General features: G+C 41.6%; 1 protein-coding gene across 1 annotated transcript; it reads left to right on the forward strand.

Annotated features, from left to right (window-relative positions):
* Positions 1-3,569: 3,569 nt before the first annotated feature.
* On the forward strand, positions 3,570-16,659 carry LOC120227120 (acyl-coenzyme A synthetase ACSM1, mitochondrial-like; the record flags this gene model as incomplete). Its single annotated transcript, XM_039225284.1, has 5 exons — positions 3,570-3,761; positions 11,275-11,485; positions 13,856-14,063; positions 14,343-14,483; positions 16,500-16,659. Coding segments are annotated over exons 1-5 (912 nt in total), but the record flags the coding sequence as incomplete, so codon positions are not given.
* Positions 16,660-16,984: the final 325 nt, after the last annotated feature.

A 16,984-nucleotide genomic window follows, 5' to 3' on the forward strand; every position in this document is an offset into this window, starting at 1 on the left:
GAAAGTTCTCTGCTATGATTTGTTCAAGTACTCCTTCAGTGCCTTTCCCTCTCTCTTCCTCTTCTGGAAATCCTATGATACAGTTATTGTTTCATTTGATTGTATCATTCACTCCTCGAATTCTCCTTTCATGTTCCTGGATCAGTTTATCTCTCTTTTTTTCAGCTTCCTCTTTTTCTATAATTGTGTCTTCTAATTCACCTATTCTCCTCTCTACCTCTTCAATCCGTGCATTGGGTGCCTCCATTTTATTATGCACCTCGTTTATATAATATTTTAATTCATCACAACTATTTTTAAGCTCCATAGTCTTTATAGCAGTAGCTTCTCTGATGTCTTCCATGCCTTTTTCAAACCCAGCGATTAATTTTATGACTATTATTCTAAATTCTAGTTCAGTTATGTTGCTTATATCTGTTTTGAGCAGTTCTTTAGCTGTCACTTGTTCCTGGAATTTCTTTAGAGAAGAGTTCTTCCATTTCATCTTTTTGGCTAGATTTCTGTTACTTTTTAATTTTAAAATTTGTTATGTTTTTGCACCTGTGAGTACAGCTGTGTTAAAGAAGGCTCATCGACTGTCCAGGGCTTGTCTCTTCAGGAAGTGTTCTTTGAATGGTGTCTCTTGGTCTCTTTTGTTGAAACTTTGGTTATTTTGTTTCCTTACTCATAGTGGTATTTGGGACTCTCCACTATGTGTACTTTGGCTTATTTTTTGCGGTAGTCCTGGAAAGGAAAACAGACAAACACAGAGGGGACAAAGGCACGCAAAGGCACAGGCAAATCCAACAAACAAGCAAACCGAAAAGGAAAAAGAAAATGAAACAGAAAAACCCAAAACCCAAAGGACAGTCTAAAAGCATAAAACCAGAATTCCCAGCTACAAATAAAGAGCAGGGTGTACCCAGTGTTAACGAAAGAGCATATACAAAGAGAGAAATGACAGCGTAGGGGAGAAAGGGAATTAAGACTATGACCAGGCAGAGGACTAAGGTTCTTAATTCAGAAAGAGAAAGAGGAGAATATGGTAGGAAGCAAGGAGAAAGAAACTAAGATAATCTTACCCAAAGAAACTATATAGTCTGATTACTCCAGAGAGAGAAAGATAGGAAGGCAATGGTGGAATGTAAAATATACATCTACAGAATGGATTAAATGTGACTGTTTAAGCAAACCAGTGACCAGAGTGCCAAGTCCAGCAGAGGGGAGAGATAAGAATGAGACAAGGGAAAATATATCTGAATAGAAAGAATTGATCTAGAATTAATCATGGCAGTGTATCCATTTTGGTCTTGCCCTGGGCTCAAGGGGGGAAAATAAAAAGCAGTTCTCTAGCAGGGATAGGCATGGTTTGGTGTAGGCAGGACTGGACTCCACTGCATCCATGGGCCACTCTCTAAGGTCCTGCCTTGGTGATTGTGGGGAGAAATATGGTGGCACCCCAGTTTCTTCTCGAACCACCTGTTGCAAATCACTCTTTTGAGTCTGATCTCCTTGTGTTGCGGGCGTAACCGAGTGGGCCGTGTCCTATGTCCAAAGCTGCGTCTTATTTTCAGATCTTAGTCTGCGCGCTTTATTGATACTACCCAAAATGTAATCCTGCAGGCTGGGCCACCTCCTAGCTGGGGATACAGCCAGTAGAGCATCAAAGCAGTTTCTCCTGGTGCCATCTGGGATTGGGGCACCCACCGCAAAGTCAGCTCCACAGCTAGAAATAGGGTCACTCTCTGAACACCTTGCAGTTAGGGATGGGATGTTCGGACTCTCTCCATCCCAGGCTGAGGTTTTTCTCTTCACTAGGGACAGTTCTATGAGAAGTTTCAGCTGCTCTTTCTCTTCCCCTAGACTCACTGAGGCTCCCCGCTAAGGGGGTTCCTTCCTCTCCTTGTCTCCAGGTCCCAGCCCATTTTTATCTTCCCCAGTTCTCAATCATGCACCTATGAGGCTGTCTTCTTAGTGGACACTGTCTCTTTTCCTCCCAGATTCCTATGGTTCAGTGTCCTATGGATTCAGGCTTTCTCTTTGAGAGATGGGGGCGAGCAGAATGTATGGAGCTCCCTACTTCATCGCCATCTTGCCTCAAAACCCCGTAAATGAACAATTTTAAGCCCCAAATGCACAGAGGTTTGACAGGTACAGTAAGTGGAGAAGTAAGAAGGTGTAATAAAGCAAGGCATAGTGGAAACCGTGTCAAATTGGAAAGCATTCCATTTAAGTGAAGCATACAATTTTCAACTTCAGTCAGGTGTGCCAGTTTGAAATAAAGACCCAGTATTGCCTAACTCCTACATTTTCAAGAGAAACCTTCAAGGCTTTTAAATGAAACCTCCCAAGGTTTAAATATTGAGCATTTAAAGTTTACCTCCAGGGAAGCTTTGTGACTTAAGCATCTAGCTCTTGATTTCAGCTCTTGTCCTTCCCAGCACAAGCTCATTCATTCTCTCCCCTACTCTCTCTCTCGAAAGAAAGAAAGAAAGAAAGAAAGAAAGAAAGAAAGAAAGAAAGAAAGAAAGTTAAAAAAAAAAAACTTTCAAAATTTCCCTACAAAACCGAGAGCCAACAGGAGTATGTCTACGGGCCACGTCTGGGCCAGCTATTCTCTTAGGGCCTTTCTAGCCCAAAAGTGCTCTGATAAAACAAAAGATGGTACTGTTGATTGACAGGAGCTAAAAACAAATGAGACATACTTTATTTAGTTCATGTGGCCCAAGAATCCATGCAGACAAGCAAACTCTAGGGGAAGAACTTTTGAAGTTCCTCTTTTCTGCAGACAGTCATTCAATTGCATATTTAGCAACACCTCCCCTACTATGATTCTAGGGGCAGCATCAAAATTGGGGTTAGATTATTTGTCTAAAGTGCTTGAAAGTAAATTGAGCTGGGTTTTATTGATCTATTCTGAGGTCTTTCATCATGCAAGTATTATCTGACTCCTAAAACCAAGGGGGAAGAGACTGTTGTTTATAGACATAAAGTGCTTAGATAGCAAAGCTGTTTGTGAAATGGTTTCCTTCAGTCAGCATTCTCATGGATAGATAGTTCTAGCTTAAGCCAATTTTCAAAATCACCAATAATAACAAGTGAACTTTCTGCTCCCATGTAAGGGGTTTTTATTGGGATCTGGAGTGGCAAAAAGTTTCAGTTCATGGGTCAACTCTGATGAGTTGGTGATAGCTGCCTGGAATGTTGTCCTGGGAAAGATTCCTGCCCTGTCTGGCCAGAGCTCAGTCCTCTAGCACAGGTGTTGCGATATTACCCTCGTCAGTCCTGAGTATGGTGCTGCATATTTGTCAATATCCTTATAGTCTCAAGTGACAGAAAACCAATCTCAGGCAGGAAAAATTGTTGGCTCATGGAGTCCAAGAAAAAATATTAACAAGAGGGGGATAGAGACGCTGATGGGTCTTGTGTCTTCCATATTCTGGTGAACTGAAACAAAGCTATTACTCTAACAAAGCTATTGCCTTCATTTTATGGAGGAAATTATTCCATGACCAATCTAGTGGCCATCTCTTCTCAAGGCAGGTGGTGACCTGAGAATTCTGTGCCTGCTTCTTGACACCTGTGCCACCATGCAGAGGCTGATGAGGCTCCAAGTCCTCTGGGGCATCCACCAATCCTACAATGGTGTTCACCCTGCCCCTTGGTACCTTTGCTGCCGTGATTTATCAGGAGCTGGAGCTCCGAGATGGAATGACCACGATAGACCTAAGGAATTTAACTTTGCAAGTGATGTCCTGGACTATTGGACTCAAATGGAGCAGGTAAGGAGGCACTTGTGATGGGAGGTGAGAACAGGATTGGCCTTACTGACCTTATCGTCATCTTAGTAGACTGAAGGGCACAGAGACAGTAATAGCTTATGGCTCAGCTTAGCAGTGTTGTGGGAAAACCTTACATTTGGGGGTTCAATTCTCAGCCTAGTCACTTTCTCAGTCCTCTGAGCCTCAGTGGTTTTATCTATGAAATGATGATAATCTCATTTTAGAGACAAGATAGCAGGTGAAAATAGCTGGTACACAGTCATATAATTGTGACCAAAGTTTCTAATGACAAGGTTGACAACTTGGCCTTAGGTGGAATACTTTTTTTAATTTTTAAATTGTTTTTTTGTTTATTTCTGAGAGAGAGAGAGAGAGAGAGAGAGAAAGAGAGAGAGCCAGCGTGAGCAGGGAGTGTCAGAGAGAGAGAGGGAGACACAGAATCTCTAACAGGCTTCAGGCTCTGAACTAGCTGTCAGCACAGAGCTTGACATGGGGCTCAAACCCACACACTGTGAGATCATGACCTGAGCCGAAGTCATATGTTCAACCGACTGAGCCACCCAGGTGCCCCAACCTTTGTTGGATTTCTTACCTTTAACTCATGAGACCCTGAGCCTAACTGGAATTGGTCTTATTACGCTTGGGTTTAACTTCAGGCTACACTCTGAGGGAAGGGACAGATCACCTGATTGTACACATGAGCATCTGACACATATAGCTAGGTCATGTCATCAGTCATTATGTGAGGATGGCCTGTGCAGCTGGGTTCCCTCCATTCAACTACATACTTGAGTGTAGCTTTAGGGTATGTCCAGAGAGAATTGTCCCTATGGCCTCTAGAGATTACACACGTCTACAGAAAAACCAAAGTGCTCAGTTTATGTATCTCCAAGAGACAGACCACAAGAGGTGCAACAGGGACATTAGGAGTTGAGGTAGACAGTTCATGGCGCCCCAGCTACTAAGTCCCAGTTGGTAATGTCCACAGTGGTAAAATTCACCCAACACTGTCTGTGGACAGAATTTACCTGCAATACAGCCAGAGAGTTAATATAATTTTTAAATTTCCCTTGAACCTGCATTTATATGTTAGTACTCAACTAACGTGGGGGCTGCCTCCCCATCTCCTTCTTTTTCCTTTCTCTGAATTAGCATAATAGTGCCAAGGGAGGACATTTTTTAATATGCACTTTTTAAAATGCACTTTGCATTTACTACTATGATTAGATGAGCATTTTCAACATCCCCACTTTCTAGAAGAAGGAACTGAGGTGCCAAAGGTTTAAATAACACACAAAAACAAGCACATACCAGGCTCTCTGATTCTCCAACACATTATTTCGCCAAGTCTCACAATTTGATGATACCAAACATTTCTTCCTTCAGACACTAAACTGACTTTCATCACTTCCCTGACCAGTAATCTAGTTAAGAACTTTTGAACCATGAGATGCACTAGAGAGGGAAGAGGTAGAGAACAAGAAGTGATGCCATCACTTTCCCCCAATTTATAGTCTTCATAGGTAGTTAACACATCAACCCATGGTGACATCCCCGAGTAAGTATTACCCCAGGGGTGCCTCATCTTTTTTGTGTTTTATATCATCATTGTTGATCCTTGCCCATTTCTTCATGTCTCCGAGTTCTCCTCACCACCAGCATCCTCATGCCAATAATATTTATTCTCCCAACATTTCTCATCTGCTTGTTTCCACTTTGCTAATTGCCTTGATCATGATTAGTGTCTCTCAGGTGACACATGGGGCCTGTCACCTAGCTCTCCCTCAATAAACATTGGTGGAATAAAATGTTGAAACTTCACTTACAAGCCCCATGGGTTTTGAAATTGTTCCTATGAAAGACCCTCCATAGGGTCCACTGTAGTCCACTCTGGCTTCCTGGACCTGCCCTTACAACTTAACAGGCATCATCCATGAACTGATCCATGGCCTAAGCAGTGACGCCACCCAAACCATAATACGGTGATAGAATTTATTTTAACTCACATTTCAATACATTTTTTAAATAAAATATAAGTTAAAAAGCTCATATTTTTATGTGAAATCTTCTGACTGTGTGTGTGTATATATGTGTTTGTGTGTGTGTGCATGAGTGTGTGTGGTGGTGGCAAATATTTATAAAACAATCGTTTTTAGGTTTTTATGTTTAATTTTTAGAGAGCATGGGCAGGGGAGGAGTGGGGGGGGGAGACAGAAGATCGCAAGCGGGATCTCTACTGAAAACAGCAAGCCCAACGTGGGCCTTGAACTCATGAACCATGAGATCATAAACTGAGCCTAAGTTGGATGCTCAAACAACTGAGGCACCCAGTGCTCCAGCAAAGAATTGGTTATAAAACAAAAGAAAGTACCTGGTAAGCCGACACCTTATGTCCACAGGTGTAATAAGGTCACCAGCTTATATTTATTTTTTTGTTTGTTTTTATATTTATTTATTTATTTATTTATTTATTTATTTATTTTTACAAATAGTTTATTGTCAAGTTGATTTCCATATAATACCCAGTGCTCATCCCCACAAGTGCCCTCCTCCATGTCCATCATACCCCTTCCCCTCCCCCTCACACCCATCAGTCCTCAATTTGTTCTCAGCATTCAAGAGTCTGTCAAGATTTGCCTCCCTCCCTCTTCCCCACTATTTCTGCCCATCTACTCCCCCACAGTCCTCTGTTAGGTTCTTCCTAATCCTCTTATACATGCAAACATACGGTATTTGTCCTTCTCTGCCTGACTTATTTCGCTCAGCATAACACTCTCAAGTTCCATCTATGTTGCTGCACATGGCCAGATTTCATTCTTTCTCATTGCCGTGTAGTATTCCATCATATAGATAAACCACATCTTCTTGATCCCTTCATCCATTGATGGACACTTAGGCTCTTTCCATGTTTTGGCTATTGTTGAGAGTGCCGCTATGATCACTGGGGTACATGTGCCCCTATGCATCAGCACTCCTATATCCCTTGGGTAAATTCCTAGCAGTGCTATTGCTGGGTCATAAGGGAGTACTAGTGTTGATTTTCTGAGGAAACTCCACACCATTTGCTAGAGGGGCTGCACTAGTTTACATTCCCACCAACAGTGTAGGAGGGTGCCCGTGTCTCCACATCCTCACCAGCATCTAGAATCCTCTGATTTGTTCATTTTAGCCACTCTGACTGGCATGAGGTGGTATCTCAGTGTGGTTTTGATTTGTATTTCCCTGATGAGGAGGGATTCTGAGCATCATTTCATGCTCTGAATGAGCATGTTTCGGGTGTGGAGTTTGGGGAGTTCCTTTAGATTTTGGACATTAACCCTTTATCTGATATGTCATTTGCAACTATCTTTTCCCATTCTGTAGGTTGCCTATCAGTTTTATGGATTGTTTCCTTTGTCATGCAGAAGCTTTTAATCTTGATGAGGTTCCAATAATTTATTTTGCTATTGATTCCCTTGCTTTTGGAATGTCTCAAGTAAGAAATTGCTGTGGTAGAGATCAAGGAGGTTGTTTCCTGCTTTGTCCTCTAGGGTTTTGATGGTTTCCTGTCTCACTTTCAGGTCCTTTATCCATTTTGAGGTTTTTTGTTTTTTGGTGTATGGTGTGAGAAAATGATCTAGTTTCATTCTTCTGCATGTTGCTGTCCAGTTCTTCCAGCACCATCTGTTAAAGAGGCTGTCTTTTTTCCATTGGACACTCGTTCCTGTCAAATATTAGTTGGCTGTATACTTTTGAGTCCAAATCTGAGTTCTCTATTGTATTCCATTGGTCTGTGTGTCTGTTTTTGTGCCAATACCATACTGTCTTGATGATGACAGCTTTGAAGTAGAGGCTCAAGTCTGTGATGGTGATGCCTCCCGTTGTGGTTTTCTTCAATATTACTTTGGCTATTTGGGGTCTTTTGTGGTTCCCTACAAATTTCAGGATAGTTTCTTCTAGTTTTGAGAAGTATACTAGTGCAATTTTGATTGGGATTGCATTGAATGTATATATTGCTTTTGGTTGTAATGACATTTTAACAATATTTATTCTTCCAATCCATGAGTATGGAATGTTTTTCCATTTCTTTGTATCTTCTTCAATTTCCTTCATAAGTTTTCTATACTTTTCATCATACAGATCTCTTGTATCCTTGGTTAGGTTTATTCCTAGGTATTTATGTTTTTTTGTGCAATTGTGAATGGGATCAGTTTCTTGATTTCTCTTTCTGTAGCTTCATTGTTGGTGTATAAAAATGCAACCAATTTCTGTACTTTGATTTTGTACACTGCAACTTTGCTGAATTCTTGGATCAGTTCTAGTACGCTTCTGGTGGAATCTGTCGGGTTTTCCATGTAGAGTATCATGTCGTCTGCGAAAAGTGAAAGTTTGACTTCTTCTTTGCCAATTCTGATCCTTTGATTTCCTTTTGTTGTCTGATGGCTGATGCTAGGACTTCCAGCACTATGTTCAACAACAGTGGTGAGAGTGGACATCCCTGTCGTGTTCCTGATCTCAGGGGGAAAGCTCTCAGTTTTTCCCTGTTGAGGATGATGTTAGCTGAGGGCTTCTCATAGATGGCTTTTATGGTATTTAAATAAGTTCCTTCTATCCCGACTTCCTCGAGGGTCTTCATTAAGAAGCGATGCTGTATTTTGTCAAATGCTTTTTCTGCATCTATGACCAGGGTCATATGGTTTTTGTCTTTTCTTTTGTTGATGTGATGTATCACATTGATTGATTTGTGGATATTGAACCAGCCCTGTAACCCAAGAATGTATCCATTTGATCTTGGTGGATAATTCTTTTAATGTGCTGTTGAATTCAATTTGCAAGTACAAATCGAACAAGTACAGATTTGGGTACAAATCTGAGTTCTCTATTGTATTCATTGGTCTATGTGTCTGTTTTTGTGCCAATACCATACTGTCTTGATGATGACACCTTTGTAGTAGAGGCTCGAATCTAGGATGGTGATGCCTCCCGTTGTGGTTTTCTTCTTCAATATTACTTTGGCTTTTCGGGGTCTTTTGTGGTTCCATATAAATTTGAGGATAGTTTGTTCTAGTTTTCAGAAGTATGCTCATGCAAATTTGATTGGGATTGCATTGAATGTGTAGATTGCTTTGGGTGGTAATGACATTTTAACTGTATTTATTCTTCTCTCTTTGGATTTTCTTACATGGAATTCATTGAGCCTCTTGCATTTGAACGTCTATATATTGATGAATGGATGAATAAATAAATACTACTATATATTCTATACAAATATAGTTTTGCTTTTTTTCAGCTATTATTTCTTCAAATAAGCTCATGGCTCCTTTCTATCTCTTCTTCTTCAAGGACTCCCATAATATGTATGTTGGTCTACTTGTTTCTATACTGTGTGTCATGGGCTCTGTTTACTTTTATTTATTGTTTTTGTTTGTTTGTTTTGCTTCTCAGACTCCATGATCAGACTAACTACAAAAAGTAAGTCCTTCTTATAAAGTTTTCAATTCAGTGATTGTATTTTTCAGATCCACAGTATCTGTTTGGTTCTCTTTTATAATTTCGGTCTCTTTGCTGATATTCTCAGTATGTTCATATATTGTTTTTCTGATTTCCTTGGTTCCTTGTCTGTTTTCCTTAGCACTTTCACCATAGTTAAGAGAACCATTTTAACTTCTCTGTCTAGTAACTGAAACCTGTGTCTCTTTAGGTTAAGTTTCTGAAGATTTGTTTTATTCCTTTGAATGGGCAACATGACCTTGTGATCTGTTGTTGAACATTGGACATTTGATAAAAGCAGCCACCTCTGTCTGTCATTGCAGCCTGACTCCATGCAGAGAAAGGCCTCCAGTAATCTGACCACTGTGAAAACTTAAGTCTTCTCAGGTCTTCAGGTTTCAGGCATGTGTCTTTCCTAGGCCTCTGCATGTGCTTTTTTCCCCCTCAAATTTCCCATATGTGATACTGCTTTTACATGTTTTAATTTCGTTACAAGTCTCAAATCTGCTTCTTCTTGGGGTCTAGATTTTATTGTCTTCCTCTGCCTGTAGTCTCCCTTCACGGTGGCCACAGTTCTACAGTTTCCACTCAATGTGGCATCTGCCACTGCTTTCAGCCACCTCCAATCTGATATTCAAACTATGTCACCATTCCTATCTGAGCTCTGAATGGGATGAAGCAAAACCATTCCCTCAGGCTGCCTTCAGACAAGCCAGAATACCATACAAATTCCAAGGGAGGGGCTGAGAATTGGGTGGCTTCCTCCTGACCATTCTGCACAACACCAGAGAGGGGATAAGACAAGGACAAGCAGCAAAAACAACATAAAATTGCTACTATTTAGAGCATGAGTTTTCTATTATTTGGGAATTTATTGGTTGCTGCAGATCCTTAACTGTTTCTAGAGTTCCTATACAACTCTTTTAGTCTGTTGATGACTTGATGTTTCTGTGAGGAAACGCTGATTACCTTGGAGCTTCCAGGTCTGCCTTCTTGCTTATTTTGCCTCCAGATGTACCTTAATTTTAAAAATAAATTCCCTAAATATTCAGGAATTAAATTAGTCTTTTGTTTTGTTGTCATAACAATAATAATGATAGCAATTTATTTTAATGTTCATTTGTGAGAGATCGAGAGACAACAGCGAGAGAAAGACAGACAAAGACAAAGACAGAGAGAACAAGTGGGTGAAGGGCAAAGAGAGAGGGAAACAGAGGATCTGAAGCAGCCAGCCTTCTATGCTGACAGCAGTGAGCCCAATGCAGGGCTTGAACTTATGAACCATGAGATCACGACCTGAGCCAAAGTCAAGCACTCAACAGACTGAGCCACCCAGGTGCCCTAATAATGATACTAATTTCATTGACTACATACCATGTGTCTAGGCACTATCATATATACCTTATCTCTTTAAATAACTAATTTAAACTTTACTCCTTTCTAGGTAGTTTTGGACCCATTTCATAGATGAGACATGGACCCATTTTGTACATGATAAAGCTGTGGCACAGAGGGGAAAATAGTGTCCATATGAAACTAAGACGGACACATGGAGGAATAAAATTTTAAGGCTTTATCAGGTGACATGGAGCTATTCATGGTTTGATGTGACTTAAGAGGAGGTGACTACAGTAAACCAGAAGAAATTGGCTGGATCTTACCCTACCCATTTCTTTTGGTTCTATAATTGCTTTATTTTTTTTTTTAATGTTATATTTATTCCTGAGAAAGAGAGACAGTGTGAGCAGGGGAGGGTCAGAGAGAGAGGGAGACACAGAATCTGAAACAGGCTCCAGGCTCTGAGCTAGCTTCAGCACAGAGCCCGATGCGGGGCTCTAACCCACAAACTGTGAGATCATGACTTGAGCTGAAGTCGGATGCTTAACTGATTGAGCCACCCAGGTGCCCCTGGTTCTATAAATGCTTTAAAAATGGATCTCAGTTCTTGAGCTACATTTTCATGTCACTATGGTAGTGGATTGGTCAAGTAAGTACCCTTTTCCTTTAACCTATGAAGTAACACATCCTTTTTGATCTTGACCAGGAGGGAAAGAGAGGTCCAAACCCAGCCCTGTGGTGGGTGAATAACCAAGGGGATGAAGTGAAGTGGAGTTTCAGAGAGATGACAGACTTATCCCGCCGTGCAGCCAACGTCTTCACCCAGACCTGTGGCTTGCAACACGGAGACCGTCTAGCTTTGATCCTGCCTCGAGTGCCTGAGTGGTGGCTGGTGGTCATAGGCTGCATCCGAGCAGGTAAGTAAATCAAAGAGACCCCAACAGATTTTAGGTCTGGCCTAGAGCTGATGGGTCCTGAAATATTAATATTTCCCAACCTTTTTGTCTTAACCTTCATATTCTTTGTCTTTCACAGACTCTTTCAAATATTCTTTTATTCCTCCTCACTCTCTCCTTCATACTTATACACCCTTAAAAACAATGTCATAACTCTAATTCGCACACACACACACACACACACACACACACACTTTCTCTTGCAGTCTCATTTTTTATTTTTAAAAATTCATCTATTGCTAAACATTTTGCCCCCCTCCCACATTGACTCATTTAACTATCAGTTGCAGACATTGTGACATCCATAAACACCAGCTAAACACCCATAAATCCTGGAGCATGCATCATCCTCACAGACCCAGAACAGTGATATCACACAAGAAGTCTAACTTTGTTATAATATACATCCATAGCCATAGCCAAAATTCTTTAATTGTCCCAACAGTGTCTTTTGTAGCATGTTTGTTTGTTTGTTTGTTTGTTTGTTTTTGGTTTAAATCCAAAATCCAAAGAGAATCATGCATTGCATTGTATGTCAGGTCTCCTCAGTCTCAATTAATCTAGGCTTTTCTGCATGACAACATCTTGGAAATGTCTAAGCCAGTTGTTTTGCAGAAGCTCCCACAAAATTTGTATTTCTGACTCATTCTTCAGGATTATATTCCGATAACCATTTTTAGTAGGAGCTCTAGAAGGACAACGTGCCTATCTCAGTGCTCTACATCAGGAGATACATGAAGCCAGTTTCTCCTATCACTGGTGTTATTATTGACAAACACTTTGCCTGAGAAGGCACTGTTTCCCTTTGTAATTAGTAAGTAACCTGTACTGTAATACTTATGAGGCTGTGTGAATATCCTGTCCCCTAACTGTCTTTCTCCCTATGACTTGAGAATCCATTGATGATTCTTGATTGAATTGGGTATTATTGTGGTGGTTTTATATGAGAATTTTCTAATTATGTTATTCCCTCTACACTTATCAGTTAGCATTCTTCTGTGGAGATTTGCCTTCCCTTTTAATTGCCTATCTATTTATCTCTATAATTTAGAATTGGTGAGGGACTCTTGAATTCTTTTTTGAATTGATTTATAATGCATATATTTCCACACAAATAAAATACTACATTAATCCATCAAGGTCATGTGGAATCAAGAATTAACAACAACAATGGAGAGAGTATAGAGAAGCCATGTCATCTGTAGAGCTAAGAGATGGCACATGGGGGCGCACCTGGGTGGTTCATCCTGTTGAGCCTCCGACTTTGGCTCAGGTCATGATCTCACGGTTTGTGAGTTTGAGCCCCGTGTCGGGCTCTGTGCTGACGGCTCACAGTCTGGAGCCTGCCTTGGGTTCTGTGTCTCCCTCTCTCTCTGCCCCTCCCCTGCTCATGCTCTGTCTCTGGCTCTCTCAAAAATAAATAAACATAAAAAAAAAAAGAGATGGCACATGGGAAATCCACGATATGAACTGAGCCCTCTGGGATATGTAGCATAAAAGAAGTATAGAAGCAAAGGAAGGGAATTCCAAGAATGGGAATAGCACATGCAGAGACTTAGAGTCAGGAGAAGCCTGTGTGAAGAATAGCCATATTAAAATAGGGAATAGATTTGTGAGAGAAAAAGGTGGAAAGTGGGCAGTGCTTTCAGTGTTGGGTGGAGAGTATGGTGCTTTCCTGGAGAGAGGGCCCAGGTGCTGGTAGGAGTAAAAAGTGGAGGGGGGAAAGTCAGTGTTCTGTGGAACCTGAACAGGTAATAATATGAAAGATGGGTAGTAGCAAGGTTCAGGACGAGGCATCTGGTGGAGAGATTAGAACCCAATAGGGGCACACAAATACTTGAACTGTTGGGGATGGAAGATGGAAGGGAATGTAGAAAAGTTAAGACGATAATGTACTTAAATTTGGTTGTGAGGAGTGAAGAAAAGAGAGGAGTTTCAAGATGACACAATCGTCTGAAGGCAGAGGAAGTGAGAGGAGAAAAATGGAGGCAGGGAAACAGATAATCCTAATGTGAAAAATACTGTCCTACTTCCGTTCATAGTCCTAGATCTCATGTAAAGTAGGATACACCTGTCTACTGTTTTGATTCATCTAGCATAGAAGAGGTTAAGCCAGGTTTTTCAAATTTCAGTGTGCATAGGAAACCCTTGGAAAGCTTCTTAAAGTGCAAATTCTGGTTCAGTAGGATTGGGATGGGGTATGAGATTTTTGTGTCCTGGGTGGTGCTGATGGTACTGGCCCATGGATCATACTTTGTACAGTGAGAAGCTAGCAGATTTCTATGCAGATAAGCCAGGCCTGAAACTCAAAAGTTCCTTTTTTATCCCCAGGTATAATCTTCATGCCAGGAACCACCCAGATGCAGGCCAAGGACATTCTCTACCGGTTACAAATGTCTAAAGCCAAAGGCATTGTGACCATAGATGCCTTTGCCCCAGAGGTGGATTCTCTAGTTTTGGAGTGCCCTTCTCTGAAAACAAAGCTCCTGGTGTCTGACCAAAGCCATCAAGGGTGGCTGGACTTCCGATCCCTGATTAAGTGAGTTTCTGATCTGATGAATGTGTTTTCTAAGGAAGGGCAGGAGAAACCCATTCATTCCCAAGTACTGCATTTCCCCGCTGCTTTAAATGAAGAAATGTCAGTCTACTCATCCAAATCTCTCACAAATTCATTTAGATTTCTAGTCCAAGAAGAACTGTTTTTTCCTCCAGTATTGTAAAGCTCCATTTTTCTGACTCCAGCCCCTCACATTGGATCCTCGGGGATCCAAAAGAAAGAAATGTGACTTCTTTCCTTTTGTACTGAATCCCTTTGCAGATCAGCATCCCCAGATCACACCTGTATTAAGTCAAAGACAATGGACCCAATGGCCATCTTCTTCACCAGTGGGACAACAGGCCTTCCCAAGATGGCAAAACACAGTCATGGACTTGCCTTGCGATCTTCTTTGCCTTCATGGTAGGAAAGAAGGCATTGACTTAGCTGCTGGGCCACAGACCAGGGGTGGTGTGTGTATATGTGTGTACATGTGTGTGTACATGGATGTGAACGCATGTGTGGGATGGTAAAAGAGCTCTAAGTAGAATTGACTCCAACCTGTTTCTTCTGTCTGGGCTCTTTAATTTAGACTCCTGAGAATCTTGAGAGGTAGACACTGGGAATCCTAATGGTTTGCTGACAGAGGCCTCTGGACACAAAGGAGGCCCATTTAGGTCCTGCCTGAGCACCTTTACAAGAGGTGTATAGGAATTGTGGGTGGGGACAGCAGGCATTCAGCAAACCACAAAAATGACAAGCCATTGTGTCCTTGTCAATTGACTCAGGGTTTGGAAGCAAAAGACAGAATGTTTTAACAATGTCACCTGAAGTGACCGGTCCTTTCCATTTCCCAATTATGAACAAATGAAACGTGGAGTTACTTAGTCATGAGCTCTTGGGAAAAAGGGTAATGGAACCAGGCAACAACATGCCACTGCCCCTAATCTAGAAAATCAATCATAGAGGCTGAAGCTGTAGCCTTGGGTTAATCATTTAATCTATTTTAAACCGAGCCTCTTCTCTCTGTCCCTACTCCAGATAAAAATATTCAGAATAGAACAAGTTCCATATATTTCTTAACTTATTAACCAGACCAGAGGTCAGAGAAGACTTTTTTTTTGTTGAAAGTGCAGCATTATGTGCAGATGCAGCGTTATGCAATGATAGCAGTTGAGTAGCAAAACCCTGGAAGAATGGGGGTGGAAAGAAGGCAAGGGCGTTCTGTGCAGTCTGAATGACAAGAGCAGAGGCACAAAGATATTAAAATTGGCATTATAAACTACAGAGACTTTGGGATATCTCGTGCTCAGCCTAAGGGATAAGGGACATATGGAAGGAGTTGGGAACCAGTGAGCAGGGCCCAGGATCTAGTGGCCTTGGTATACAGTTTAGAGTCTTTTAGGCAAATGAAGGGGAGGTATTGGAGCAATGGGATGTATTTCAGCTAGGGAAAGACCTAATCAGATTTGTGTTTTTGGAAGATTACTGTGGCTGAGAGATGAAGGGAGGCAGGACGGAAAAGGATGGGGTCGAGGTGCCTGAGGGACACTGCAGAAGAGATGTTCAGTGGGTACTTGGGTGTGAAGCTGAGAAGACAGGTCTTCCTAGCTAGTAATATTCTGTGGGCGAGCCACAATCCTAAGAGGGCTGTGATGAGGGAGGGTGGATTGTTTATCCAAGCCCTTCCCTGCTAATAGCAAAGCTCCTTAGAGCTATAGTCTGCTAATTGGAGGATTGTGTTTTCTCAAGGAGTTACACAGACATCCCCCAGGAGCAGTAAGATAAGATAGAGAAATGAGAAACCTTTCCCACCCTGCTTTTCATTTATTGCCCTAGTGGATAATTGTTTTTAGTTCTTTGCTAAATGTGATATTAATTAATGCTTTCTCTTTCTCTCTCTCTCTTTCTCTCTCTCTCGATCACTCGCTCTTTCTCACCCTCCATCCCTCTCTCTCTTTCTCTTTCTCTTTCTCCATCACAAACGACAGAAAGCCCAATCTAACCCTCTTTATGCCCAAGAGTGAAAAAAGGAATTTATTGGATCATGAGGCAGGGCACTCCAGGGTTTGGCTTCAGACGTAGCCAGAGTCTGTGGGTCAGGTTTTCAACTCTCAATCTGCTGTGTTTTGATGCACTTCTCAGAAAGGCTTATCCCTTGTTAACCCCAAATGGCTGCCAGCATTACCTAGGAATGTATAAGTAACAGAGCCAATTCCCAGCCTTTAGGATCCTTATAACTAAACCAGTTGAAATCACACATGACCAGAAAATAGGATTTGACATGTTTTAGGGACCGGGGTCGGGAGTGCGTCTGGATCCCACTCAAACCACATGTACTGAGAATGAGAGGTGGGTCACCCTGAAAATCAAAGTCCCCAGCCCACGATCACATCCTCTCATGATCACCTAGCTGAGGCCACTGTGTTTTGGAGTTAGCAGGCAATTAATGCAACTGAAGACATCTGATGTCCACTGGTGCCCTTCAGACCCAGGCTGGATTATGGCTTCCTTGGGGTGCCTGTTTGAACCATGGACAGCAGGGTCTACACTCTTCATCCATCATCTGCCCAAGTTTGACCCTAAGGTCATTCTACAGGTAAGAAGATAAACCTTCCAGTACCAACAAACTCCTAGAAGATACTCATGTTTCAAACTCATAAACTGGACCTGCTGTGAAATATTTTATTTAGCAGAAAGTCTTATTAGCATAATATAACCCTGGTCCTGGGTTTCTCAAAGTGTGGAGCACTGAATTAGTTACTGTATGAGAATCATGTTAGATGAAACCTTGAAGAAAATGCATATTCCAAGCCCTCCTTCAGCCCTATGAAAAACTTCGTGGGCTTGGGATACTGAATAAACTTTTTAAGAGATTAAACCAACAAGAGCAAGCTAGGTCTCCTGGATTCTGGATCCTGGAT

This window comes from Hyaena hyaena, unplaced genomic scaffold (assembly GCF_003009895.1).
Source record: "Hyaena hyaena isolate Hyena2069 unplaced genomic scaffold, ASM300989v1 scaffold_2027, whole genome shotgun sequence".
NCBI lineage: Eukaryota > Metazoa > Chordata > Mammalia > Carnivora > Hyaenidae > Hyaena > Hyaena hyaena.